Source organism: Mus pahari, chromosome 2, assembly GCF_900095145.1.
Source record: "Mus pahari chromosome 2, PAHARI_EIJ_v1.1, whole genome shotgun sequence".
Lineage (NCBI taxonomy): Eukaryota > Metazoa > Chordata > Mammalia > Rodentia > Muridae > Mus > Mus pahari.
Window position 1 is genome coordinate 101,103,833 of NC_034591.1, and position 27,254 is coordinate 101,131,086.

Here is a 27,254-nt window from a genome sequence, read left to right on the forward strand (position 1 = left end):
CCCTTTACTATGCTAACACCTTTGCCTGCTCCCCCCTTTACTATGCTAACACCTTTGCCTGCTGCTCCCCCCTCTTTTCTATGCTAACACTTTTGCCTGCTCCCCCCCTCTTTACTATGCTAACACCTTTGCCTGTTGCTCCCCTCCCCCCTTTACTATGCTAACACCTTTGCCTGCTGCTCCCCCCCTCTTTTCTATGCTAACACCTTTGCCTGCTGCTCCCCCCCTTTACTATGCTAACACCTTTGCCTGTTCCCCCCCTTTACTATGCTAACATCTTTGCCTGCTCCCCCCCTTTACTATGCTAACACCTTTGCCTGTTCCCCCCCTTTACTATGCTAACACCTTTGCCTGCTCCCCCCCTTTACTATGCTAACACCTTTGCCTGCTGCTCCCCCCTTTACTATGCTAACACCTTTGCCTGCTACCCCCCCCTTTACTATGCTAACACTTTTGCCTGCTGCTCCCCCCCTTTACTATGCTAACACCTTTGCCTGCTGCTCCTCCCTCCCCCCTTTACTATGCTAACACCTCTTCTGCCCCACCCTGGCAGGCTTTGGCTGGGCTCTTTCTACAGGGAGGAGGAGAAATGGCAATAGGAGTTGAAACTGGATGGTTGGGAGCAGAGACAAAGCCCTCGCCCCTGGAGACCCAAAGCTCTGGATCTAATTCAAATGGTCATTATTAAAATAATGTGGGCTGGTGAGATGGCTCAGCGGTTAAGAGCACTGACTGCTCTTGTGAAGGTCCTGAGTTCAAATCCCAGCAACCACTGGTGGCTCACAACCATCTGTAACGAGATCTGATGCCCTCTTCTGGAGTGTCTGATGACAGCTACAGTGTACTTATGTATAAAAAAAAAAAATAAATATTTGGGCCTGAGTGAGTAGTTCACCGGAGCGAGCAGAGGTCCTAAAAATTCAATTCCCAACAACCACATGAAGGCTCACATCCATCTGTACAGCTACAGTGTACTCACATACATAAAATAAATAAATACATCTTTAAAAAATAAATAAAATAATGCACTTTAATAAAACTCTTGTTTAGCACATGTCAGGTCTATAGGAGAAACTTATTTACTCTGTAGACCAGGCAGGCTGGCCTCAAACTCAGAAATTCGCCGAGAAACTTATTTGCTATTGTTAGGAGTGGACTCATCTGCCTTCCAGAAACTATGTAATCAAGACTGAGTCTCTTAAAATTTTTTATTTCTCTCTCTCTCTCTCTCTCTCTCTCTCTCTCTCTTTCTCTCTGTATGTGTCTGTGTGTGCATGCATGTGTAAGCACTTGCATATGTATGTGTGTGCTCTATGTCATGTTTTTTAATGTTTTTTTAATTGGATATTTTATTTGTTTACATTTCAAATGTTATCCCCTTTCCTGGTTTTCCTCTGCAAGCCCCCTATCCCATCTCTCTTTACCCTGCTTCTATAAGGGTGCTCCTCCACCCACCCACCCACTCCTGCCTCACCACCCTAGCATTCCTCTATTCTGGGGCATCAAACCTTCACAGGACCAAGGGCCTCCCCTCCCACTGATGCCAGATAAGGCCCCTTCAGCTCCTTCAGTCCCTCCCCTAACCCCTCCATTGGGGTTCCTATGCTTAGTCCAATGGTTGACTGAGAGCATCTGCATCTGTATTGGTCAGGATCTGGCAGAGTCTCTCAGGAAACAGCTGTATCAGGCTCCTGTCAGCAAGCACTTCTTGGCATCAGCAATAGTGTCTGGGTTTGGTGTCTGCATGTGGGATGGATTCCCCCAGATGGGGAAGTCTCTGGATGGTCTTTCCTTCAGTCTCTCCTCTACTCTTTGTCCCTGCATTTCCCTTAGGCAGGAGCAATTCTGTGCTAATATTTTTGAGATGGGTGGGTGGCCCCATCCCTCAACCTCTGGATATGGTCTATACAGATTCTCTCTCTCTCCTTTGTTGGGTATTCAGCTAATGTCATCCCTGTTGGGGTCCTGGGAGCCTCTTGCTTTTCTGGCATCTGGGACTTTCTGGTTGCTAACCCCAGTTCCCCATCCCCCATTGCTACACACCTCTCTCTGTTCAATTTCCTGACCCTCTGTACAGCTCCTCCATCTCCTCCCACACCTATGTCATGTTAATGTGTGTATATATACATATACTTGTGTGTGCATGCCAGTGTCATTCTCTGTAACTCTTTACCGTATGTATGTATATATGTATGTATATATGTATGTATGTATATATGTTTTTTGTATGTATTTTTGAGACAGAGTCTCTATTATGTAGCTCTGTCATGAGCTTGCAATGTAGACCAAGCTGGCCTAGAACTCACAGAGCTCTGCCTGCCTCAGTCTCCCGAGTTCTGGGTTTAAAGGTATGTGCCACCACAGCTCCTAGCCTTTTACTTTATCTTTTGAGACAGGATCTCTCATTGAACCTAGAACTGGTTAGACTGCCTGGCCAGGGAGCCCTAGGATCCTCCTGTTGCTGCCTTCTGGGAGCCGTGATTACAAGCGTGTGCCACCATGGCTGGCTTCTACATGGGTTTCTGGCCATAGAACTTGAGTCTTCGTGCTTTTGTGGCAAGGATTTACTCATGAGGGCATCTCCCCAGCCCTTGGAACTGAGTCTTTGCCTTCTTCCTCACGTGTGGGTGCAGGCTGTCCTGGGGCTTCGTGGTCACAGCATGGAACCCCTGCCTTAGAACACTTTCCATTCCTGGTCTGTTTCTTGTTTGTAGCACAAACATGCCTTCAGGCAGGACTTCTCTGAGGCAAGCTGTGGTTTCCTCCCTCCCTCCCTCCCTCATCCCTCCCTTTTTCCCTCCCTCCCTTCCATTCTTTTGCCCTACTGGGAATTGAATGTAGGGTCTTGTTCATGTTGGGTGAGTGGTCTACCGATGTGTGCCTCCCCCCCCCCCCAGTGCCATATGGGGTTTGTAAATTCCACTAAATTCTATGTGGGTGCTGGTTTGTGGGCCTGGGCCTCAATGGGAGGTAGGGTTGGCGTGTCTCTGTCTAGAGCTGTAGGTTTAGGATAACGGGACTGTGATATTTGCACCAGCTACCCCATTCTGGATCTTATCTTCCATTGAGTCTTGTCTCTGCAGAGACTCCCTGCATCTGAGCTTGCCCTGTATGGCCCAGAGACCTAGGGTTTCAGGGCCAGCTCTAAGAGCAGCCAGTGTGACAGAGGGATGAATTCTGGGTTATATGGTTGCCACAAAGCTCGGATTCCACATAGAGTTCCGTGCCCCAATCCTTTGTGTCTCCTAGCTCTGTAGCAAGATCCTGGAGAAGACAGCTAACCCTCAGTGGAACCAGAGCATCACATTGCCTGCGATGGTGAGTGGTCCTTCAGAGGACCCAGCACGTCGTGGTCCCTGAGTCCTGCTGGCATCCTTGACTTCCGCTCAGCGAGGGGGGTGGCTTTCTTCTAAGATTCTATTCTCATCTAGCTCCCTTTCCTCCCCTAGTTTCCCTCCATGTGTGAAAAAATGAGGATTCGTGTCATGGACTGGTGAGTTCTGGGTCCTTGAAGGGGTGTCTCCAGGGGTCCTCGGGCCTGTTGTTTTGTTCACCGGGGCCACCGCTGTGACAGAGGGTGCATGTATCAAGGCAGGATATGAGGGCTGTGGGCAGTTATGGGGCAACCTGGAGCTGGGATGCTATACTGGCAGAAGATGAGGAGGCCACAGCTAGGGGCACTGAGGAGCCCATCTCTGGAGGCTTCCTGAGGAGTTGCTCTGATAAGTCATTGGTAAGGGTAAATGCGGGGTATGGAAGCTAAGCCAGCTGCTGTGTCCTGTGGGACAGAATGGAAGAAGGGAGCCCCTCCGTCAGCTGGAAATGGGGGTTGTATTTCCTGAACAGAAGTCACCATTGCAGGTGTCAAGCAGGTCAGGACAGTAGCCTGTGAGTGTCTTAGACTCTTACCACTTGGTGAACACCAACTTGCAGGCCAGGGCTGTGTCCAGTGAGCACTTTCCACATGTATGGGTTTATCTGACCCTTGACAAGGTGGCATGGTACTACTTCACAGAGGAGACAGGAAAGAACAAATGAGCTATCTGCAGTGACAGTTCAGAGGCCCAACGTGAATGCCAGCTGGAGCTGGTGCTCTCTGCCTGGCCATGCTGTCTCTCACAGCAGCAGCGAGGTGGTGGCCTTTCTCACACTTGAGGGGATAACAGGGTCCAAGCTCTGAGAACTCTGAAACACCAGGCTTTCCACAGAGAGCAAGTTGTCCTTTTCCTGCCCCCAGAAGCGCTGGTCATGTGGCTCCTGGCCATTCTCCTTTGGTTGCAGGCCCATGGCACCCCCAACTAGGAGGATAATGAGAGACCAAGGGAAAAACCCCAGGCCACAGAGCCATTAAAGTGTGTGCCAGTTCCCCGGGCCTAAAGAAAACAGATTGAGAGAATTAGAGGGAGAGAAGTGTGGGCAGGGGCCAGGGAGAGGTCCCGAGGTCCACCACGGCTGGTATGAGCCTTGGGGAAGGGGAAGCGGTTTCGTGAAAAGGTACACTTTACATTCCCAGAGCTGTCTCTGCATGTCAGCTGGAAATGACTGTGCTGTGTGGACTGGGACACCCCGGTGTGCATGTGTGTGCGTGCATACATCTGTGTGGATGTGTGTGGGTGCGGTTAGCCCCATGGATTGTGGCTGTGCCTGGCCCGACTCCCTTGGAGCTGTGTCAAAGCTATCAGCATACTGTACAATCCAAACACATTACGGAATCTGGTGGCTGCATCTCTGGCTTGGGTTGAAGTGGCACTTTTATTGTGAGTCTATTTTGAGACTCACTGTTTTCCAAAAGCCTTAAAACCCCCAAACCCAGCTCTTGGCCAGAAAGCATGCCACTGCTAGAAGTTTCTATCTCCTTCTTCTTAGAACACACAGATGCACGTCTCCTGCCACCTGAATCTTAGAAATATGATACGGTCCATGTGGCTCTGTAATTTAAGCTTTCATTCAAGTCTTTAAGAATTCCTTTTTTCACTAAAAAAAAAAAAAAAAAAAAAAAAAAAAAAAACAGAATTTCCTCAGGGCTGAAGAGATGGCTCAGTGGCTAAGAGTCTTTACTGCTCCTGCAAAGGGTTAGGGTTCAGTTTAGTTGTGCCTAACTCATGTGCAACTAACTCACAATTGCCTGTAACTCCAGTTCCAGAAGATTCAGCACCTTTGTTTGTTTGTTTGTTTGTTTTTGTTTTTGCTTTTGCTTTTGCCTCTGTGGGCAACTACACCATAAACTTGTTCAGGCAAACAAACAAACATACATGGATGTTAAAAGAAAAAACCAACAACAGACTTTCCAAACCCCTCCTCAATAGAAGCTACCTCCATGGAAACAACAAGCCCCACCCACTCTTCCTCTCCTTTCTATTTAGACAAGGCCAGAAGTCAGAAGCCCAGTTCCTTGTAAAGAAGTGAGCTTAACAATGTTTTAAAAATACCTCCAGCTTTCTTGCCTTTGAGGCATTGGGTTAGATTCCTGTCATTGTAAGAAGCAACCAAGAGAAGGGCGTGTGATGTCAGACGTGGGATGTCAGGCATCAGTACCCCTCCCTCAGGAAGCGTTCTCATGACACAGCTTACCAGAAACCAGGACTTGGACCTGGGCTGCCAGGCTACTCATTCTACCCAGGGGAAATGTCAAACGTCAAACTTGCTCCCTTTCCTGGGCAATCTGAAGAGGAAGGAAGAGATGGAGACTGGGGTGTCTCAGGGGATTAGGGTGAACGGAATATGAGATCAGCACGCCTTGTCTTTGGGAATGGTGCTGGGTACATCTGCCATGGCTGAAGTGCTCACAGTGGGGATGAAGCCCCGGGAAAACCAAGAGAAGGGTTTGGGTGTGTGCTGGAGAACCTACCGGAGGGGCTCAGGGCCCGCCCAAGCTGGCACTGCTGACCTCTGTACAGTAATTCTTGTCTGTGGGTCTGGTCCTTGAATCAAAAGTTGTTCAGTGCCTGAGGCCTCTGCCCTCTGGAAGTCTGGAGCCTTCTTGTCTCATACAAAAATGTCTCCTGACATGGCCATATATGATCTGGGCCAATGCCAAAACCATCACCTGAGAGTAGGACTCACTGTACTATATACCTGCTAAGGTATATACTATGAACTGGTTTGATTGATGTGGATGTGTGTGTGTGTGTGTGTGTGTTTGTGTGTGTGTGTGACATGCATGTATATGTGTATACCTGCATATGGAGGCCAGATGTCAAATCCTCAACTTTACCTTATTTTTGAGATAAGGTCTCTTATTAATCCTGCAGCTTGTGATGTAAGTTATGAACCCCTGGCTCTGCTCTTCCTTCCCCGGCTGACAGGGCCTGCATGCCTCTGTGGCTAAGTTTCCTCAGTCCAGGGAGAATGTTAAAGGGTCCTTGGTCTCTAACTGGTTGTGCAGCTCCTGTGGGATAAGGGTCGGACACACTCTGCCACAGCTAAAGTCTCTGTGCAAGGCGTGGCACACCAGCACGTGGCCTTGGAGATGACTTCCTGGAACTCCGCTGGATCTAGGCATGTCTTGGGTTCCAAGAACCTTCTGGGTCTGAAAACCGCTCCTTGTCAGCAGCCTCCTGCTCCTCACCCTGCCTGCCTCTGGCGTCCTCCCTATCAACCTGGGACGGTGGCCCCATGTAAGCCCACAGATACAGAGTACCAGGCCATCGAGGTGAACAAGTTGCCCCTTGAGGTGACTTGAGCATGCTCACTTCCTTTTTAGTCTCCTCACAGGCTTCCCAGGCCTCAGCCGAAGACTGGACCCCTGGCAAATCTGTCACTAAGGTCACTTCCTTCTTGAGTAGACCGTGTTCCATGTCTGCCTCTCATGTTCATGTCCTTTTTCCATCCTTGTTCTAGGGACCGCCTCACTCACAATGACACTGTGGCCACCACCTACTTGGGTATGTCGAAAATCTCTGCCACCGGAGGAGAAATAGAAGGTATGTCTCTCCTGTTCCCGGCTTCCTCCATCCCTCCTCACTCTGTCTTATACTTCAAGATCTGGGAGCCTGAAGGGAGACTCCAGTGAGAGCTCACTAACAGATACCTAGGGTACTACACACGGAATGGAGAGTGGATAGTCCTGGGGGTGTGGGGTGCGGCACTACATGCTGGACTCCACCCTGGCCCTGCCTACCCCAGTGATTCCTATTTTGCAATGGAATTTATTGACCTAGTAAAAATGTAACCCATTGTCAGTTTGTAAAAAATTAACTAGTGATCTAAAAGAAGACTGTGACATTTACCTAGGAGCTACCCTTAAGTCCTTCACTGCAGGCAAGGACAGCATCCTGAGCTATCTGGACCACACACACACACACACACACACACACACACAAACACACACACACACACGATGCATGCCTATATACACTAAAATGAGTTGTTTGGTCATTGCTTCTTACCAATTGGCAATATTAGACTTAGGTCTTGGTTTCTTGTGATTAAGTATTCTTCTAGAACACATTATTATTCTTTTGGTGGTACTCGGGATTGAACTCAGGGCCTTGTACATTCCATCTGAGACTAAGAACTGAGTTACACCCTTATCTTTTAGGATACTACTGTGATAAGTATATATTTCATTGTAAGTGTACATAATTGACTGAGCTAGCTGATGTGGAGTACTCAGGCATCTTCTGACTTTCTTCTTTATAAATAACTTTGCAATGAATGTTTTTCAACAACAACAACAGCAGCAGCAGCAGCAACACAGGTCTGGAACGATTACATAGATGTTGAGAGCATCTCTTGCTCTTGCAGAAGGCCAGGGTTCAGTTCCCAGCACCCACATTAGAATTCTCACAGCTGCCTGCAACTCTGGTTCCAGGGAACTTGACACCTCCTTCTGGCCTTTGAGGGTACCTGCCTGCATCTGGTGTACATACATACATGCAGGAAACCCATAAAATAAAATAAAATAAAATAAAATAAAATAAAATAAATAAAACAAAAGTAAAAATAGGTTTGTGCTGTTGGGAATAAAACCCAGTGCCTCAGACACTAGGCAAGTGCTCTACCCCCGAGCTGCACCCCCAGCTCTTGAGTGCCTTCTCACATCTATGTCTAACATTAAAGCCAGCAAAGGATTCTAGCACTTTCAAGCCCTTCTGTCAGTTCTGAAGTTGCCCATCAAGAAGTCTGAACTACGTTATGCTCAGCGACCTCCATACATTTGACGTGACACTGTTTCCACATGGCTATGACAGTACTGGAGGTGAGACTGGTACTGCGTCCGTAAGTCCAGCACTGGGGATGTGTGTAGATGCAGGAAGAGCATCCTCAGTGACAAGGGGAATTAGAGGGCAACCTGGGCTGCAAGAGGCCCTCACCCAAAGATCCAACCAAACTACAAAGAAACTCTGAAAACAGTAACAGAGAATTTTGTATACATAGGTGTGTATGTTATATGTTTTTTTAATATATATATATAAAATATATAATATACAACATGTAACATACAATATACAATATGATATATACTATACAATATAATATATAATATATAACATATAATATGCACTATGCAATATAATATATAATATATAACATAACATATAATATATAATTCTGCTATAAATACACACTTCTAGGGTGTATTTCTGATGCTGTGCTGTCTTTTTCTTACTGTTCTCTATGACCATAGGCACTAACTTTGAGCTTGCTGGTAATTTCTCAGTTATATTTGAATACTTTCTGAGAGATGGAAATTAAATTTGCATGCCACTTAACCTATTAATCTCTTCCTTAGTGAGTAAGACACTGTACCACCATCACCTCCTCAAAACAGTTTTTAGTCATGTCAGCAATGCATCTCAGCTCATCTGTTTCTGACATCTCCGAATACCATTTTTCTCACTTCCTGAACTCTGCAGTGTCTCTTGAGCTCAGCCCTTAGTTTTCTGTCTTCTTGGTCTTCTTATTAGTGCTTGCTTTTGGTATCTGGGTTATGCCAGCTCTGTAAAATTAATCGGAAAGATTTAAAGTCTTTTAACATCTGGGAACAGTTTATATAACATAGAATATAGTCTTTTGAGGGTTTGAAATAATTCACCCATAAAACCACGTGGGCCTGGTGCCCTTTCTGAGTGGGTGTACTCATGGCTCTTTATAAACTTTGCTGTTTCTCTTGTCATCATTGCTATTTTTAGGTTGTTATTTTTTCTTTTGTCCATTTTGATAATTTATAATTTCTTAGAAAAACATCCCTTATGTTGAGGCTTTAAAATATGTGTACAGTGTTTCTCACGGTGACTTCTAGGATTTAGGGACTTTCTTCTACCTGTGCTGTTTCTTTCTTCTTTATTGTATTTGAATTTTCTTCTTTTCCCCTCAGTGAGCCTCTCAACCTTTAAACCAAAAAAATCTTTATTGGAGATTTCAGTTCTGGATTCCTTAACTCTGTTTAGGAATATTTTTTACTATTTCCTTCTCAAATTTTCTAAGTAGTTTATGTTTTTAAAATAATTTTCTTATCAAATAACAAAAATATGGTTTCTGTTTTATAGGCCATGTATAAATATTTGGCAAACATCTAGGTTTTATTTAAGCTTTTTTTCTTTTTTGAATTGGGGTCTTCTGTAGTCCAGACTGGCCTTGAACTTGTTATTTGCAAGGATGATCTTGAACTCTGGAAACTAGAGCTTTGTGTGTAGGGCAGGGCATCTGTATATCTCTGCCACTCTGCAGATTTGGTCATTCATGTGCCACCTTCCCAGTGGTCTCTGCTGATACCTTTTAAGTGTTGAAGTGCTGGGACACAAGTGTGCACCATTGTCTTAGGGTTTTACTGCTGAAAACAGACACCATGACCAAGGCAACTCTTACCAGGACATTTATTTGGGGCTGGCTTACAGGTTCAGAGATTCAGCCCATTATCATCAAGGCAGGAACATAGCAACATCCAGGCAGGCATGGTACAGGGGGAGCTGAGAGTTCTACATCTTCATCTGAAGGCTGCTAGCAGAATACTGACTTCCAGGCAGCTAGGATGAGGGTCTTAAAGCCCACACCCACAGTGCCTGCCTACTCCAACAAGGCCACACCTACTCGAACAGGGCTACACCTTCTAATTGTGCCACTTCCTGGGCCAACCATATACAAACCACCACAACCATCATGCCTGGTTTATGTGATGCCCGTGAAAGTACCCAGAGTTTTGTGTATGCTGGGCACACACTCTGCCAAATGAACTACATACCTCCAGCCTTTAGTTAGGTTTATTTTTAAATAAACCTAGTGTTTATTATATATAAACTTAAATGTTTATATTTATAAACCTAAATGTTGTGTTATATATTATATTGTATAGTTACATATTCCCTTAAATATCTAACACACTTTGAATTTGTTTTGGTGTATTTGCTGAGAAAAGTCCGATCAGTTTCCTGTGTGGGAATCTGACTAGATTTTGAATGAATCTAGAAGATGCTGGTCATACAGAATGTCTCTGTAACTTCTAAGAAACAGCTTGTTGGGCGCTCCTGTTGTGTGTACATTGCTGAGTGTGCTCACTCAAACTGAGTCACCGTGATAGCGCTGGGTGGCCGCCCTCGTGCTGGAAGCCTATGGCTAGCCAGGACACCGTCTGTCGATCTTGCTGGATTTTATCTGAGATTAGCATCTTGAGTCGAATGACTCTTATTCTCACCTCTGCCCGGAACAGCTGATGGGGTAGCCTTGAGAACTGTGGCTCTGCAGCCTGTTGGGGCTCAAGTTCTTTATACTCACTCAATCTCCTCTCTACAAAGTTGGGCTTTTTTCATCATCTTTCTCTTAGGGACCCAGTGGATTACCCCAGCTCTGCTAGTGTCTGAGATTCAGTGGTCAGAGGCAGTGGGTATTCATGCACTTCACCTTTAGCATCATCCACAGATCGTCTTTTTTCCTGCATCAGTTCTGGTCCTCTTTGCTCTGGTCCATCTCCCAACAGAAGTTATCCCAAAACTTGCCTGAACTTGAGAACTCCAAACTGTTTCTTGTAGCATTCAGATGGAGCCTGTAAGATGGAGGCTTTCGAGCTTAGCATAGCTGGCTTGATAGTCCCCTCCCTCTCTCAATCATTCACTTTCTACTGAGGCATGCTCTGTGGAGGTGTTTGCACAGGCAGGGTGGGGCATCCCTGCTCAGCTTTGCTGGCTCATGAGTGGTCGGTCTCTCATCCCCTCTTTTTTTAACTCCTCTGAAACATTTTTCAAAATAAAACTTTTTTTTTTTTGAGATGGAGTCACACTATGTAGCCTTGGCTGGCCTAGAACTTGTAGCATTTCCGGTGTCTGGTGTACAGTGGTTGGAGGAAGCTAGTTTGGCCTTGAACTCAGAACTCTGTTTGCCTCTGGCTCAAGTGCCTGGATTAAAGGTGTATACTGCACTCTTGGTGGCTTCTTTTTTTTTTTTTTTTTTTTTTTTTAAGGTAGGGTCTCTTGTAATCTCAAACTGGCCTTGATTTTACTGTGTGATTTCAAGTCTAGAATGACCTTTAATTTCTGATCCCCCCATCTCCACTCCTCCAAGTGCTGGGATTACAGGCATATGCCGCCATGCCTGATTTATGTAGTATGGGAAATTGAACACAGGGTTTCATGCATGCTAGGCAGGTATTCTACCAGCCGAGTTATATTCTCAGTCCCAAAGGCTAGTTACAAAAAACCCCAAATACACACCAAGGTTGCGTCTTATCCAGTAACCCTTGGTACTCTTCTCTCAGCACCTAGCATTGATCTGCTGTTCTGACCCCATCAACGAGACTGAGCAACCCGACACATACAGACATGCTTCCGGAAGGCATGCTATCGGGGAGTGTGAGGACTCTGTCCCAGAATGTACCCCGTCTACACAATGAGCCGGTCAGAGGGTTTGGTGAACTGGTGCTTTGCACATACATGTAGCAGCGTGAGGTTGGGGACAGCGTTTATCTGGGTTAAAAACGAGGCAGTTCTGAGTAACCTGTATGTCACAAGTCTGTTTCAGTTTTCAGACTGGGTACTGTCTCTGTCTCTGAATACAGAACTAATGACAGTATGGCATTTTGAGTGTTTTTTGGGGAAGTTTCTGATATGATACAGCGGTGCCTCTGTGTTCGGCCGTCTGATGGGAGCTTAGGCTTCCCCCCAGCCCCGTCGTCATTTATTTTTGATTCTTTTTGTTACATAGGTACTTCTGTTTACTGTATAATTTATTTATTTATTCACTTAATTATTGTACTGGGAATTAAATTTAGGGCCTTGGCATGCTTGCTAAGCACCCACCACTGTTCCGTAAAGCTAGCCTCCCATCACCCTGGTTTTAATGAGGTGAGAAAGTTGTCTCCATGGTCACTAGATGGCACTCAAGTCTCGAGCAACCCAGTGTGCTCAGGGATGGTGTCAAGGGCTGGACCACAGATTTTTCTTGTAACCAGCTGATGACTTCTGGAATGTGCAGCAAAATAGCCAGATCAATATGACAACAGAGCTAAATTTATTGATCAAATTTGGTTATTCTTTGGGACTTCCTGGGTTCTCTGAGGTCCCCTCCTGTAGAGATGGGTCCCTTTCTCAGGTGGACGCAGCTGTCTGGTCTGAAGGTTGTCACTTCCTTTGCCTCTGGCTACGTTTCTTTCCCTAGTCTGGGAAGGTACACTACCTTGTTTTCTTGTTTCTCCCAAAACACAACACAAACTGTACTGTATGTTGGTGGAGTGCTTGCCCAGCGCGCAGAAGCCCTGGGTTCCACTTCCAGCACCATACAAACAGAGTGTAGTAGTATGCGTCTGGTAGCCCAGCACTTGCATGGTAGAGGCAAAGGGATCAGAAGTGTGAGGTCCTCCTGGTTATATAGTGAGTAAAAGACCCACGGGGCTAACTCATTGAGACTGTATCTCAAAATAACGATGACGACAACATCAACAACAACAACAACAACAACAACAACAACAACAGCAAACCAACCAATCAAAACCACTTCTTTCTGCCTTGAGCTCCCTGATGATTTGGTTCAGCCTGGAGTTTTGTTTTTGTGATCTTGTTTTTGTCCCCAGTAAGGACAAAACCTAACACTAACCTCTTAAGCACTTCTGCCCGCAGTTTGCCTGGGCACACTGAAGTATTCTTTGGACCCTGTGCACCAATGTATTAAGGGAAGACTTTGTTATTATTATTATTTTTTTTTAAGGAGTGTGCCCTCTTAGGTGTGGCCGTTCTTTTGAAAGGCGGTAAGCTCATGGGACCTGTGATACTTGCAGGCATCTTTGACGCTGGCACCCATATGGACAGTGTGCTACAGAACGGCACCGGGAGAACCAAAGTTGTCTTTGGATTTTGGATGACAGTGAATTTCCCAGCACTCTCCCCGTTTCCCTCTTGCCTGGCCCAGGAGGGTGTCAGGCAGCCAGAGCCGTGGGCTTGGGGCTCTGCCGAGCCTTGGGAGCTGGCAAGGCTGGCTGAAGGCAATGGCTTGGCTTCTCTAGGGTGCACGCGTGTCCCCAGGGACCGCCTGCTGAGCTGTGACTTGCGGCTGGCAGCCTGTTCTGTCCCTTCCAGTTAGTTCTTCCAGGTGAGGGAACCGGGCGGGCTTCACTCTCACAGTAAAAAGCTAGGCGTGTTCATTGGGGACTTGGGGTTTCCTTGGACCCAACTCTCCAGGCTCAGGGAAAACACAGCGAAACACGTGTGTTTTGGCAGAAAGACGACCAGGACTAAATAGCGACTTTGTGTTGGTGGCTTCTTTGCTCTCCCTGCCCTTGACTTTATGAGCTGTCTGCAGACACAGGGGCGAGAACCTGGGGTGAACCTCAACATCGGGGACTTGTGACCTGTTCTCAAGTTGGGAAGCACTGGCCTAAGATGTCAGCAGGGTCGAGTCAATGCCCACGGTGATGTCTGCTTATGGCTCCTAAATGAGTGTGAATCTACAAACTAACAAGGAGGCCTGTGCAGTTCCAGCCACCGCCAGCAGGTGGCTAGCTTGCTAGTGGGACTGGTAGATAACTCTCTCTGACTGACTACCAGGTTAAAAGCCAGTCCCTGGCAAGGACACAGGGGTCCCATCTCTGTCTCTGCTTTCATTTAGTCCAAGATAACAGGCTCCTCCTGCTAAACCATCATTTGGGAGGAGCTTAAAGTAGACTCGGGACCACAGCTGTGCCTGCCTATGTCACTCTTCCAGCTGAGAACTCTCCTATGCCAGGGCCCGGCTCAGTTCCTGTAGATAAGGAAATCTTCATGAGGAACTCTCTGCCACACCGACCCTTGCCGCTAGCCTTGGGGGCCGAGACCTGGCTGCAGACATCTGAAGGCCAGCTCAGGACCTTGCCCTCTTTAGGTCTCTGGCTTCAGTTCTCCATCCGTGCTTTTACCTCCAGACCACCATAGATGCGGCTTATTCGCGCTTCACATTCCTCTCTGTGAGCCTTCCAGAGCTGTTCCACCTGGATTCTCCGGGCCACAACGGATGAAGAATTATCCCGGGACACATTAAATCCAGGATGTCCAAGCCACATCCCGAGAGTTATAAGAGAATACACATACTTATTTCCAGTGACACTGGAGCATGACAGGCCATGACCAGCAGCTACATGCGACTGTTCGCTGGATATCCTCTGGCAGTTCCTAGCAACTATCATGAACCTGTGGGAAAAGTAAAAAGGCTAGAATATTCTTATTATAGTTATTTTAATGGATGTGCATGGATATGCTCGTGTGCATATGCTATCATTTGTCTTATCTTCACTGGCTCACGTTGAGAAAATAGTTATGTTGCTGTCTGTGGCAATACTAGAGATAGCCACTAGGTGGAGATGTTGTGCCTCAAATGGCCTTGGCTCAGTGTGCTGGGCCCAAGTGTCAGTCTGATGCTTGGGTTTGGAGCCCAGGGTATTCTCTTGTCCACAATGGCTCTCTCGCGGTTCCCTTTTCACGTTTCTTTCCTTGCACCATTCCTCCTAATCTACCTGTATATAATGAAGAAAAAGCACATTTTCTCCTGTGCGTTGTTTCTTGAGTATATCAGATGGAGGATCAGGTCACAGAGGTGCGGAGGGCCGTCTGGTTGGAGTTGCGGGGCAGGGTGTGTGCTTTCCTTTGTTGTACATTCACAGAGCCCGTCCCCCAGCTCTCCATCCAGACTCCTGTTCATGTAACCATTCTCCACCCAGCCACACCCATCCTAACCCCTCTTCCATTTCTTTATGCTTCAGAGGAGCCTGCAGGTGTACTCAAGAGTCCACAAGCCACTGACCGTACGTTGCTGTCACCTAGGGATCCACGAGGGGATGGGACATTGGGGTTTCTGCTGGAGGGGAATTTTCTGACTTGCATGGAGGGGACTGAGCCACAGCCAGGTCTCTGAGTTGACCACTGGCAAGTCGCAGCCACTGGGTAACTGATATGAATCACTTGTGATGCTTTAAGGCCAGTTTCCTTTAGATCTCCCAGGCCCTCCCTAAGCATCAGCGATGCTTCCAACATGGGGGGTGGGGCAGAGTAGGCCAGGGGGATTGTGAGGCATCTTGGGGATTTGGAGGTGGCCAGGGGAATGAGAAATGCTTGAAGCATAATTCATGAGATAAATCATGACCGTGATGACTGACAAGCAGTTGGTAGCGGTCCCCTGCGTCTGATCATTCCACGCTCCCCGCTTTGCTTCCCAAAGCCAAGCCCTGTCTGCACTGGGGTCTGGAGGAAGAAGTATGTGGAAAGGTGATAGGCAGGGTAGCTCTGGCTGCCCCTGCCTCTCCCTGCCTCCCCCAAACCCCTGCGCTGTCTCAGCAGCATGGCCTAGGGTGGACAGCCTCATGTCCCGCTGAGCAGTGTCGAGGCTGTGCCATCACCGGGATGGTCCTGGTGTTGGCTCTGCCTTGAGCATCCTGAATGTCCTGCCTTTGCAGGGTCAGAGGGTGGCCTGTGAGGTCCTGTCCCAGGAAGGGCAACTGTGGCATTGTCAAGAGAACATGTGCCAGAGAGGGGGGTGATGATCCTCTCTCCATTTTCCACCTTCTCCTGGGACATGGCTTCTCTGGTCACCTGGCTCTGGATCCCCCTCCCCCATGGTCTGAGCCACAGCTTGTGTGTTGCCAGCTGAGCGTGCTGTATCTTTGCTGTCCTGTGCTCAGTCACATCTCTGAGACCCAGTTTCCTCATCTGTCAATTAGGACTAATGAGATAGTAGGAATAGTCTCATTTCAGCAGATCAAGGACCCAAGGGACGGAGGGGACTTGATTATAGTCATTGCTAGTGTAGTATTATTAGTTATACATGTTCAGGGGCCACTTATGGTGCATATGGGGGAAACTGATGATTAGAGATGGGACCCTATCTGAAGGTGGATAGGCTGAACCCTAAAAGGATCCACAGGGCCACCTCTCTGATACCTTCTTGTATCTTCTAGTGGATGACAACCTGGGCTTCCTCCCCACTTTTGGGCCCTGCTACGTGAACCTCTATGGCAGTCCCCGAGAGTTCACCGGCTTCCCAGATCCTTATGCAGAGCTCAACACAGGAAAGGTGAGCAGCCATGCACAACCTCTAAGGGTCTCCAGCCCAGTCTGGCACTGTGTGGGCCCAGATGAGCTTCCACAGGCCTCACGAGGCCCGGGCAAACCCTCAGAGCATCTCCTTCTGTTTGGGCTTCTTTCTCCTGGGAAGTTGGACCTGCTCACTGCCTTCATTCCAGGCCACCCGGGCCCATCCCCCTCAGCCTTCATGCCCTTGGCCAGGGCCCGAGGACTGGTCTGTCCCCATCTGCAGGGTGAACTATACAGTGCTATCCTGCGTTGTGCTTTCCTGCCCCCTTACCTTTGCTCCTGACTGTGACTTTCCCTTGCAGGGAGAAGGTGTGGCTTATCGAGGCAGGGTTCTGCTGTCCCTGGAGACCAAACTGGTGGAGCACAGCGAGCAGAAGGTGGAAGGCCTCCCTGCTGATGATATCCTGCGTGTGGAGGTGAGGGCGTGCTCTGGGAGAGAGCTGGCTTGGGAACAGGAACAAGGTGGCTAAGAGGGCCTTCTTCAGTTCTGACCTGCATTTACTGTAGGGGCACTTCTCGGGCCCCTGTGTCTCAGGGATAAGGGGAGAATAGTGTGATATCCTGCCCCTCCCCAGCCCCCCCAGGATGCTTTGAGGTTTAAGGGAGATGGATGAAAGTATTACAGAAACTCAGAACTTGATACAGCTAACGATGAGGTCAGTGAGACACCATTTACCACTGATGTCTTCAAATCCAGCACGCTGCAGTGTGGCTGTTTGTTAACCCTTTTTATACTCAAAGACTCTAAGGCCCCAGAAATATCAGAGCCATGCATGGTCTTCAGGAGTATTAGGACACTGTGGTTAGCTACCTCAGGTGTCCATGCTGGCCCTCCCATCCGCCAGGTGCCTCACTTTCCCTGTCTGTAGTCACATTTACCTTAGGAGATGGTAGTTAAGATGAGATGATATATATACACTCATAGTAGGCGCTCAATAAGTGTTATCTATCATTACCATTCACGTGATGCGAAGCTTACCTGATCCAGTTCCTTCCCCCAGCTTTCCAAAGAGGTGTTGTTTCATGTCAAACCACATGAGTGTTCTACACTGTCTTAGCCCTGTGCCTTGGGCTTGGAATGGCCAACTTGAGCTGTAGGTTATGAGCATATGACTGAGGCTGCCTGTGCAGACTACAGGGCCGCCTGGTGTGCGTGTGTGTGCGTGTGCGCATGTGCGTGCGTACGCATGTGTGCGTGTGCGCATGTGCGTGCGTGCGTGTGTGTGCACGTGCGTGCGTGTGTGCCTGTGCGTGTGTGTGTGCGTGCATGTGTGTACGCATGTGTGCGTGCGTGCGTGTGTGTGTGTGCGTGCGTATGTGTGTGCGTGCATGTGTGCGTGCGTGCGTGTGTGTGTGTGCGCGCGCGCGCGTGCGCGTGCGTGCGCGTGTGTCTAGGCAGGGCATGGTCACTGAGAGTTTTCAGCCCCTTTCAGGGGCAGATGAGGTGTAGGATGCCCTGAAGGACGCTGCAGGAGACCCTGCTCTGGGGACATGGTGGTGCCATTGATGCTGGTTTGGATTAAGGAGCAGCCTGACCTTGTAGGAGCAGATTGTATTGGGAATCATGAGCAAACGTGCACAGACCTGGAAAGAGTTTGTTCATTCAGTAACCAAGTCCGGAGGCTGCACCTTTGGACCATCTGTCACTTTCTGCCCAGCCAGAAGTTTTTGGGTTCTCTGGTCATGGCTCGGGCCTGCCGTCTGTGGGATCCACACTGCCGGGGTGGGGGGGTCTTGTTTGTCTTCCCCTGTGATCTCTGGCCTGCTCACTCTGCCTGCAGAAGTACCTGCGGAGGCGCAAATATTCCCTCTTTGCTGCCTTCTACTCAGCCACCATGCTGCAGGATGTGGATGACGCCATCCAGTTCGAGGTCAGCATTGGGAACTACGGGAACAAGTTCGACACCACCTGCCTGCCCTTGGCCTCTACCACCCAGTATAGCCGGGCAGTCTTTGATGGTGAGTGAAGCTGGAGGGGACCGAGGTCATAGGGCAAAGGTCAACCCTTGCCTCCTGTGGAAACCACAGCAAACCTTGCGGGGTGTCTCTCTCCTGTAATTCTTGTGTTGTCCCTCATACCCCTCTTGGGGGCAGGGCATTGCACCCACAGTTTGGATTCCTGTAGGCTTGATCACCACTGTTCTGTGGTTGCCCTGGTCCTGAGCTATTGCCGTCATCACACGGGGCCTGGGGGCTTGGCTTGGAGACCTTGGCCGATGTGAGCTTGGGTCTTCCAGAGACCTCTTCTCAGCCCTCTTGTTTTGATGTGAGAGCCAGAGCACCCTGTCCTGCCCACCCCAGGTGTGGTCAGGCACCGTGCTTGGATCCTGGGAACTACCGGCCACAGCGTAAGCATTTAAGGAGAAAGCAGAGCGGGTCCTGTCTCAATCCGGGCCAGCTCTGAAAGCACTGTCACCTGAGCTCTATGCTCTGCAGAAAAGCGTCTCACCACCCTGGGCCTGCAGTGCTCAGGTCCCTCCCCCCTCCCTGCAGGATGCCACTACTATTACTTGCCTTGGGGCAACGTGAAGCCCGTGGTGGTGCTGTCCTCATACTGGGAAGACATCAGCCATCGAATTGAGACCCAAAACCAACTCCTCAGGATCGCCGACCGGCTGGTGAGTGGAAGCCTGTCCAGACACGGTGCCTGGTCTCTAGCCCTGCCAGAAGGATGTGCAGCATGCCGACGTGTAGAGATGGGCGCTGGGGATGCCCGAGGTGGATGTTGGAGATGACGGAAAGATGGAGGGTTGAGAGATAACGGAACTGTCAGGATACGCCTGGTGTTCTCTAGTTGTGCCAGAAACTTCCAGCCAGCAGCTAGAAGCCAGAAGCTATGACTCCAGACTTAGATGCAGGTGGCCTTCATGGCTGCTGAGGGAGAGGTGAGGAGTATGGTGGAAAGACCAACTAAGGAGCGTCAAGAGGATGCCATAGGGACAATGGGAGGAAGTGAGAGATGAGGACCGAGGACCGTATCTAGCATATCATGGCAAGGACTCAGGGGAGGGTGAGACGGTCCTGGGAGGCCAATGGCTTTCTTGGGAGCTGGTGGAACTCAGGCTGCCAGGCCTTGGTACATTTGTCTTGGGGTCCAAAGCTGGGAACCTGGGGAGAGGGGCGGAGCGTTCGGATGTGAGGGATATTCCGTGTGGGGGTGAGGAGGGGCTTCTGGGAAACCCTCTGCCCTTTGAGGCTGCCTTCTGTTTCCTCAGGGCGTGCAGGAGAATCTCGAGAGGGCACGGATGTGAAGGCCAAGGGAGGGGTGAAGGATGCTGGGAAGCCGCTGGCTGGGTCAGGCAGTGGCTCCAGGCTCCCTTCCAGGGAGCATCACCCAAGTGGGGAAAGTGAGTGTGGCTACATGGTGGGGATGAGGGGCAGCACAGGGGAGGAAGGGCTGGAGAGACCTAGGGATGAGCACAGTAGGAAGGGAGGCAGAAAGGCAAGGAAGGGGCGTGTCCCTGACATTGGCAGCTGCTGGTGGTGGGCAGCTAACACCAGCGGGGGAACTTGGAGTTGAGACTACACAGTCACTGTCCTGCTGCTCTCTGGGCTCCTCATTACTCTACCAGAAGACCACAGTTCCCCGACAGCAGGGACTGAGTTTTCTCCCTAGGCTTAGTCCCCCAGGGTGGGACACACACCACATGCCCTGACTATGGAGAGGGCTACTCAGGAGACTGAGACGGCTTTGGGCTGGTAGGTATTTTGAGGTTGGCCTTCCAGCCCAGGACCTTGCCCTAGGAAAAGTGCCCAGAGAAGGGGAGCAGATGAAATCCAAGAGAGCCAGCTCTGGGAGTCTAGTCTTTATGTCCATTGGTGGCTGCATGACCTCTGGGGAAACTGGCTCGATCTGGATCTGGCAGTGTAGGTGATTCCAGAAAACACTGACCAGTGTTGTCTCAGAGAGATCCACTCCCCTGTGGTGTTGAGGTGGCAGGTGGGAGGGGATGCACTCAGGCTGTGAAAAATCTCTCCTTAGCAGAGGACTGCCTCGTGTCCATGTGTGAGACTGGGCATCTGGCTTGAGAATCAAGCTGTGGGGATGCACCGGGCATCCTGGAAGGTTCTGGAGCCAGATTGAGTCTGGCTTTGCCTCTTCCTTCTCCTCCCATCTCTTCCTTTCTGGCTCGGTGACAGGGCCTGGGGGTTGGGTCCTGCTCTGTGGTGATCTAACCTACGGGTGCTTGTTCCCCAGGAAGCCAACCTGGAGCAGGTCCACTTGGCTCTGAAGGCACAGTGCTCCTCTGAGGATGTGGACGCCCTGGTGGCTCAGTTGACAGATGAGCTCCTTGCAGACTGCAGGTAGGGGGTCCTTGGCACCTTCCGATGCCTCTCCTGGCTCAGCCAAGGCTGTCTCCTCAGGAGCGTTCGTGTGTGGTGGTGAGCAGAAGCACGTCTCCCAGCCACGCTTGGCCAGCAGTCTGGCCGGTGCTGAGCCCAGAGGTGCTGGAGCCTGCACCGGGAGTTGAAAAGGTGACGTTTAGAACAGGTCATAAATCTCCCCGCAGCAGCAGCAGCAGCTGTGGGCCGGGAGACCGGCTCACCTGAATGGGACGCATTGTGTGTCTGATCCCCGACCTCATAGCTCCCTGATGGGATCTCCAGGAGAAGCTGGGGTGGGGGCGCCCCTCCTTCCCCCAAGGCCATGTCGTCGGGGACCTTGGGCTCTGTTTAGGCTTCACTGCACACAGATGATTGTCAGCTTTGGGAAAAGGGGGTCTGGGAGTGAGGAGGAAAGGGACTGCAGGTCAGCAGAGGGGGCTCCCCTCCACATCTCCTCCACACCCAGGAGTAGTGTTTCCATGGGAGCTTTGAAGTTGAACTTGGCGGGAAGAATGACTCCTTAATAATATCTAATCAACAAAGGAGTGGTACCTCGAGGAGGCTTGAGTAAAAGGAACTGTGGTTACCACAGTGACAAATGCAAGGACCAGGAGACCTGCCCCTCACCGCAGTCTGCTGGCTTTCAGTAGCTCTGCCTCGGGGGGGGGGGGGGGGCTGGTTTTCAGGTATGAAACAGACTTGATCAGGACCACTCTCCTGAACTCTCTGGGGCTCCGAATGAAGGCAGCCATCTCCCTCACCCCCTCTTTTTCTTTCTCAGGCTAGTTGGAGAACATAGTTGAAGGGCATCAGAGAAATGCTTTCACCATGAGATATATGGAACTGCTGGTTAGGTGTTTGAAAGCCTGGTTAGGAAGTGATCCCAAAGGAATGGCCCTGCCCCTGCCCCACCCTAAACAGGTCATTCCTCCATTTTCCATACCTTCCTGAAACCAGGCTCAGCCCCATCTCTGTTGATAAGGGCACAACTTGAGCCCTCTAGGTAGGATGTGGAGCGAGAGGCATGGTCTGTGGGAACTCAGAGCGGATGCAGACAGTGGAACTCAGGCAATCTTCCCAGAGAGATTCCTGGCGGAAATGTTAAGGTCGGAAGTGGAGGATTTACTTCCCAGACCAAGGTGTGTGACCCTAAAATGCCTGCCATCTTCAGGGCTACCAAGGACAGTTGATTTCTAGCAAGGCGGGCTTTAGGGGCTCTGCCAAGGAGAGCTCAGCTTGGGTACGCTGAGGAGGAAGGAGACTCCTGGGCCAGATGCTTGCTGTGGCTTCAGGATGACAAGAGAGGAGACACAGGGCTGCAAAGTGACAGCAAGGTACAGGCAGCTAAGGCAGGAGCTGGGGAGGGTGGGTGTGGAGGGAGCAGAGGGTAACGCAGAGTTTGCGACAGACACTGTGTGGGAAGTTGGTGTTTATTCTAGTCACCAAGCATAAACCTCTGATCATACCATTCTCTGAGGGCCGAATAAGGGAACGGAGGCACACAGAGATTGATTGACACACCCAGACCCACATATCGAGTAAGTGGAAGACTATCTGCTACTCTGTCGTAGACAGGACATGGGGCCCTGGAGAGGCCACAGCAGCTGGGTGGGCTTCAGGGCTATTCCCTGAGAGGCTTAGCAGGAGGGGAGCAGAGTGGGGGCCAGGGGGTGAGGCATCAGGAAGTGGCCTTGGTCTGGAGGAGGAGGGAATGTGGTGCTGGAGGGGCACACAGGGCACAGTCACCTTGCAGGGGCTGCAAGGGGCGGGTAGGCATCTTCTCAGAGCATCCTGTGCCTTGGGTGTGCCTACAGAAAGGCTGCTGTGCCTAGTGCCCCGTGATGCCACTTCTGGATAGTGGCTGGCAGAAAATGGATTTCTGCAGTACTGTTCATGGTCATTGCGGTGTGGAACAGGCAAGTCTGTGGGGCTGGTGGGAGCCAATCCCTGGTCAATCTGAGGTGCTGGGACACTGGAGTCTGTGGGACTTAGTCCCAGGCTGTCTTCAGTGTCCTCTTAGGGAGGATGTAACTGGAACTCTGCCAAGCCAGGCTCTTCTGCCACTGTCCTGTGGCAGGAGGATGCCCAGGCCTCTGTGGGGCATCATTCCCAGGACAGCAGCCTGGAGTGGGAATGGACTCTCATCCTCTCAGGATATTTAGCAGGACCACCAGGATCCATGACATGATTTGACATGGATCAGGAAGGGACTCCAGATCCATCTCTCCATGCACCACCTGAGGCTGCCACCATGCTTCTTGAGCATAAGCAGGTGTCATGGCTGACCTGGGCTGACTACCTGCTATCAGCCTTATTGTCTCCAGCTAGAACCCTTCCCTAGCTCACCCTGAGCCTCCTCCCCGTCCCACCCCCTGCACCAATGTACCAAAGCTTTCTTCTCTGAACACTGGGCTCACTGGGTCTCCTCTTCATGCCCATCCTTCGGCTCTGGGCCAGGCTGTGTCTAAGGCCACACGTGCCCCCAGACTCCATCACCATCTCCTGTCCCCTCTTGGATCTATGGGTTCACCACTTTCAAAGATCACAGCACAAACCACAGCAGCTCTTGCGGCCTTCATTTCCTCTCCCGTTCACAGCCTGGCCTCCCTCCTTCTTTCGCTCCCTTTTTCCTTCCTTCCTTCCTTCCTTCCTTCCTTCCTTCCTTCCTTCCTTCCTTCCTTCCTTCTTTCTTCCCTCCCTCCCTCCCTCCCTCCCCCTCCCTCCCTTACCTGGAGAGGACTGTTTTCCCCACAGGGTACCTAATAACCCTCATCCCTTCTGAGTTTGCTGGCTTGCTGGACCCTCCCCGTCCCATAATGCACCCCTTGCCTCTGTGCATTGCTTTATGCCATCATGCCGTTCCAGCAGCTACAAGCCCTTCCTAGCATCCTGCACAGGAATAGTTCCTGTCAGCCCTGCAGGTGCAGATCAGGGCCACTTTTTCCCCCTGGGAAACATTCCAAGGCTGCTCCCGTGGGGAATGGCAGGCTGCCTCAGTTTTCCCTCATGAGAGGGCAAAATTGGGGGATGGTCATCTGTTTGGACTCAAGAATGAGGCCAGCTCATTCTCCAAGGGACTGGCCCCGATAAAATCACCGACCTGGTCCTCAGGGACAGGTAGTGACTTGGTGAGCAGCCAGGTCTGCCCCTCGGTGGTGTTAATGAGCCCTGCTATGGCCCACCTTCCATTTGTAGGGAGGACCAGGGGTACAGTAGTCTCCTCAGACTCCCTTTTCCCCAGTCTTGGACCTTTTTGGGGGGTGAGAACGAGCCAGGGCATCTTTGAGTGGTGAGAACTTGTCTTGGGGAGTCTTGGTTGGGTGGTCTGCTGGAGGGTCCACTGTAGCTTCTCCAGCTCTCTGCTCCACTGTGCGCCAGGGCCCCTCACCCACCACGCACGCACGGCCTCCGCCCGCTGCTGCCGCCGGCCTGGGGGCTGCCGTCCGCGGCACCCTCGGGGCAGTAAATATTATATTACCACAGGGTGTGCAGTACGTGACCTGAGACGGGCCCCGGGGCTTAAGTTTCCCCGAGATGGAGCTCGCGCACCCGCTCCCCCCACCCTAAAAATTCAATTAAAAAAAATAACAGGAAAGACGCAGCGCGCCGAGGGCCTGCCAGAGCGGTGCCGCGGCGCTCCGGCGGTAATTGGTTCTGCATAGCTCGGGGAAATTGGCAGAAAAAATAAATCAGCCGGGAGCCCGGAGTCCAGACGCTGCGGGGAGGGGGCGGGGGCTGCAGCTCAGAGCAGGCCTGGCTCAGCGTTGACGAATGTCCTGTTTGAGGGCAAGGGCTGGGCCAGCTGGAGGGTCCTGCTCGGAGAGGGAGAACTGGAGTTCGTCCATTCTTTTCTAGCATTTCCCTTGGGTGTGCACATCCAGTCCTGGGATGCTGAGGAGTTTCCGTCTGTGGGGCTTTTAGAGAGCGCCCGTGTAATGAGTCCGGGATCAGGGATCTTTGCCCCCACACACGATGGAGTTTAACTTAACTCCTCACTTGGGCTTCAGCACTGTTATTTGAGGGCCGCGGTACCCTAGCTGCGCTCAGAAGGCTTTCCAAAGCTCAGGATTCTGGGAGGGCCGACTCTGGGGCAGCCAGGGTGGATGCTTCTGTATTCATGGCTGCTGGCCTCCCCACAGCGTCTGCAGTAGCTAGTCAGGGGTCCATAAATTTCCTTCTTGGAGAGAGTGTGCGCCCAACACAGAAGGGATTTATTTCAGTGTGGGACAACTTAGCCTCTGCCCTCTGCCCTAGACTACACAAGGGGGCAGGAAAGAGACCCTCTAGGTCCTCTGAGAGCTTGCAGTCAGTGGGGAGGGGTAGGGTGGGGTGGAGTGGGGAGTACTCATACAAAAGAACCCACTAGACTGGAGGTTGAGGGTTATCCCAAAAAGTGTTATGCCCGGGAATAAGGAGCTATGTTTCAGAGTAGAACGACCAGGTTGTGTGAGGAAGGCTTTCTGGAGCAGGCAGATGACGCTGAGGTGAGCACGCAGTAGGCTGGCAGTGGGTAGGGACCCTATAAATGTACATACTTAGGTATACATGCACCTGCCTCTGTGGTGTGTGGAACCCTGGTGAACAAGCGCATTCCACCTGTCTCTCATAGCCAGCCCCTGTGTGACATCCATGAGATACCTTCTGCCACCCACCTTGATCAGTACCTGCTCCGGCTCCGCACCCGTCACCTGAGCCAGATCAAAGAAGCCGCTCTGGCCTTGAAGCTTGGCCACAGTGAACTCCCCGCCGCCCTGGAACAGGCTGAGGACTGGCTTCTGCATCTCCGTGCCCTGGCCGAGGAGGTAGTGAATCCTGAGGGGCCTTTCTTCAGCCTTCCTGCCTCCTGGAATGTAGACCAAATGTTTACACTGGGGAACATTCCTGGGTCTGTTGCTAGGTGACCTTGGGGCAGGTCGCTTAAACTTCTGAGCTCTAGTATGCCCATTGGCAGGATACAGCAGCGTACTTACTGGACATTATGGTGCTCGACTCAGAGTCTAACACACAGCAGATACTCAGTAGATAGGCCCTAGCCTATTGAGGGATGCTAGAGTGAGTCTGGTACCAGAACCCAGGGCGTCTGGCTCTAGGTCTCATGATGAAGTCTGTTTCTGCAGCGACATGACTCCCTCTGGGCTACTGGTTCCTGTTTGTAGGAAATATGGGAGGTGAGACAGGATGGTATCTGGGCATGCACAGGGAGATGGTGTCTGGAACAGAGGGCTGTAAAAGGGAAGTGGGAAATGCTGCTTGGAGAGGGGTGATAAACCTTAGAGTTTCCCTGGGCAGGGTGGTAGGCGCATGGCCAGTTCCCTGGGTGTATCTTCATAATGGTTGGGAGGGTCCCCCAGACTGCTGACCCTTGCTCCTGATCCTACCCTCTTCGCGGAATTTATACCATGGCTGAGAGAGGGCAAGGACAAGTCCTCCTCAATATCCTTTCAGTTCCTACCCCCACGTCTGGGACCTCAGTGTCTCTGAAGGGCCCTGGGAAGGTGGTGAGGAGCCCCTGTTGGGTGGCGTCTACTCCTCTAAGCCTACAGACCTTAGGGTCCTAGGGTCAGCAGGAGGAACATCTAGCAGACCACACCTTCCCTGTTCTGTGTAGGAGCATCTTCCCAGAAAGGCATGGACATTTCAGAGACATTTGTGGGGGCTCCCCTCTAAGCTGAGGGCCAAAGACAGGGCCCCGAGCGAGCAGTGTGGGATGGGAGCTGAGTGAGTGAGGCAGTGTGGGATGGGAGCTGAGTGAGTGAGGCAAGACCTTTGTGGCCTTTGAGGCAGAGATCAGGCCCGACTCCATCCGTACATGTCACCTTGTCACCATCCCCACCTTGACTGCCACCCCCTCTCTAGCCCCAGAACAGCCTGCCGGACATCATCATCTGGATGCTGCAGGGTGACAAGCGCGTGGCCTACCAACGGGTGCCCGCCCATGAAGTCCTCTTCTCCCGTCGGGGCCCCAGCTACTGCGGCAGGAACTGTGGGAAGCTGCAGACCGTCTTTCTGAAAGTGAGTATTCGCTCTGCTGGGGTCACTGTAGGATTTTCTCAACACAAGGCCTTTCTTCAGCTTCCTCTGATCCCCCATCATCCAGTCCTGTTCTGGAAGGAGTATTTGAGTAAAATAACTTTCTTTTTCTTCAGTTCCTTCCAAACTCTCCAGATTCCATGCAGTGAGTCTAGGAGGCTTGCTGGTGGGTGCTGGAATGTGGGGTTGAAATAAACTAGAAAAACAAAATGTGGTGGCACTTGCCTGTAATCCTAGCACTTGGGAGGTAGAGGCAGGAGGACAAGGAGTTTAAGACCATCCTTGGCTACACAATGAGTTTGAGAACAGCCTGGGCATAAGATGTAGTTAAGAAGAAGAAGAAGAAGAAGAAGAAGAAGAAGAAGAAGAAGAAGAAGAAGAAGAAGAAGAAGAAGAAGAAGAAGAAGAAGAAGA

General features: G+C 50.7%; 1 protein-coding gene across 16 annotated transcripts in view; it reads left to right on the forward strand.

Annotated features, from left to right (window-relative positions):
* The window catches only part of Dysf (dysferlin), a 202,984-nt gene that overhangs the window by 74,074 nt on the left and 101,656 nt on the right, over positions 1 to 27,254 (forward strand). For 8 of the 16 annotated variants that reach the window (XM_029535482.1, XM_021191884.2, XM_021191880.2 and 5 more), the window contains 11 exons: positions 3,250 to 3,318; positions 3,450 to 3,493; positions 6,841 to 6,923; positions 15,158 to 15,199; positions 16,349 to 16,464; positions 16,787 to 16,900; positions 18,266 to 18,443; positions 18,978 to 19,102; positions 20,683 to 20,789; positions 25,420 to 25,612; positions 26,667 to 26,822. In XM_029535482.1, coding sequence (XP_029391342.1) covers positions 3,250 to 3,318; positions 3,450 to 3,493; positions 6,841 to 6,923; positions 15,158 to 15,199; positions 16,349 to 16,464; positions 16,787 to 16,900; positions 18,266 to 18,443; positions 18,978 to 19,102; positions 20,683 to 20,789; positions 25,420 to 25,612; positions 26,667 to 26,822 — 1,227 coding nt within the window. The remainder of the gene's footprint in view (positions 1 to 3,249; positions 3,319 to 3,449; positions 3,494 to 6,840; positions 6,924 to 15,157; positions 15,200 to 16,348; positions 16,465 to 16,786; positions 16,901 to 18,265; positions 18,444 to 18,977; positions 19,103 to 20,682; positions 20,790 to 25,419; positions 25,613 to 26,666; positions 26,823 to 27,254) is intronic. The other 8 variants (XM_021191881.2, XM_021191876.2, XM_021191885.2 and 5 more) reach the window with 1 other exon arrangement.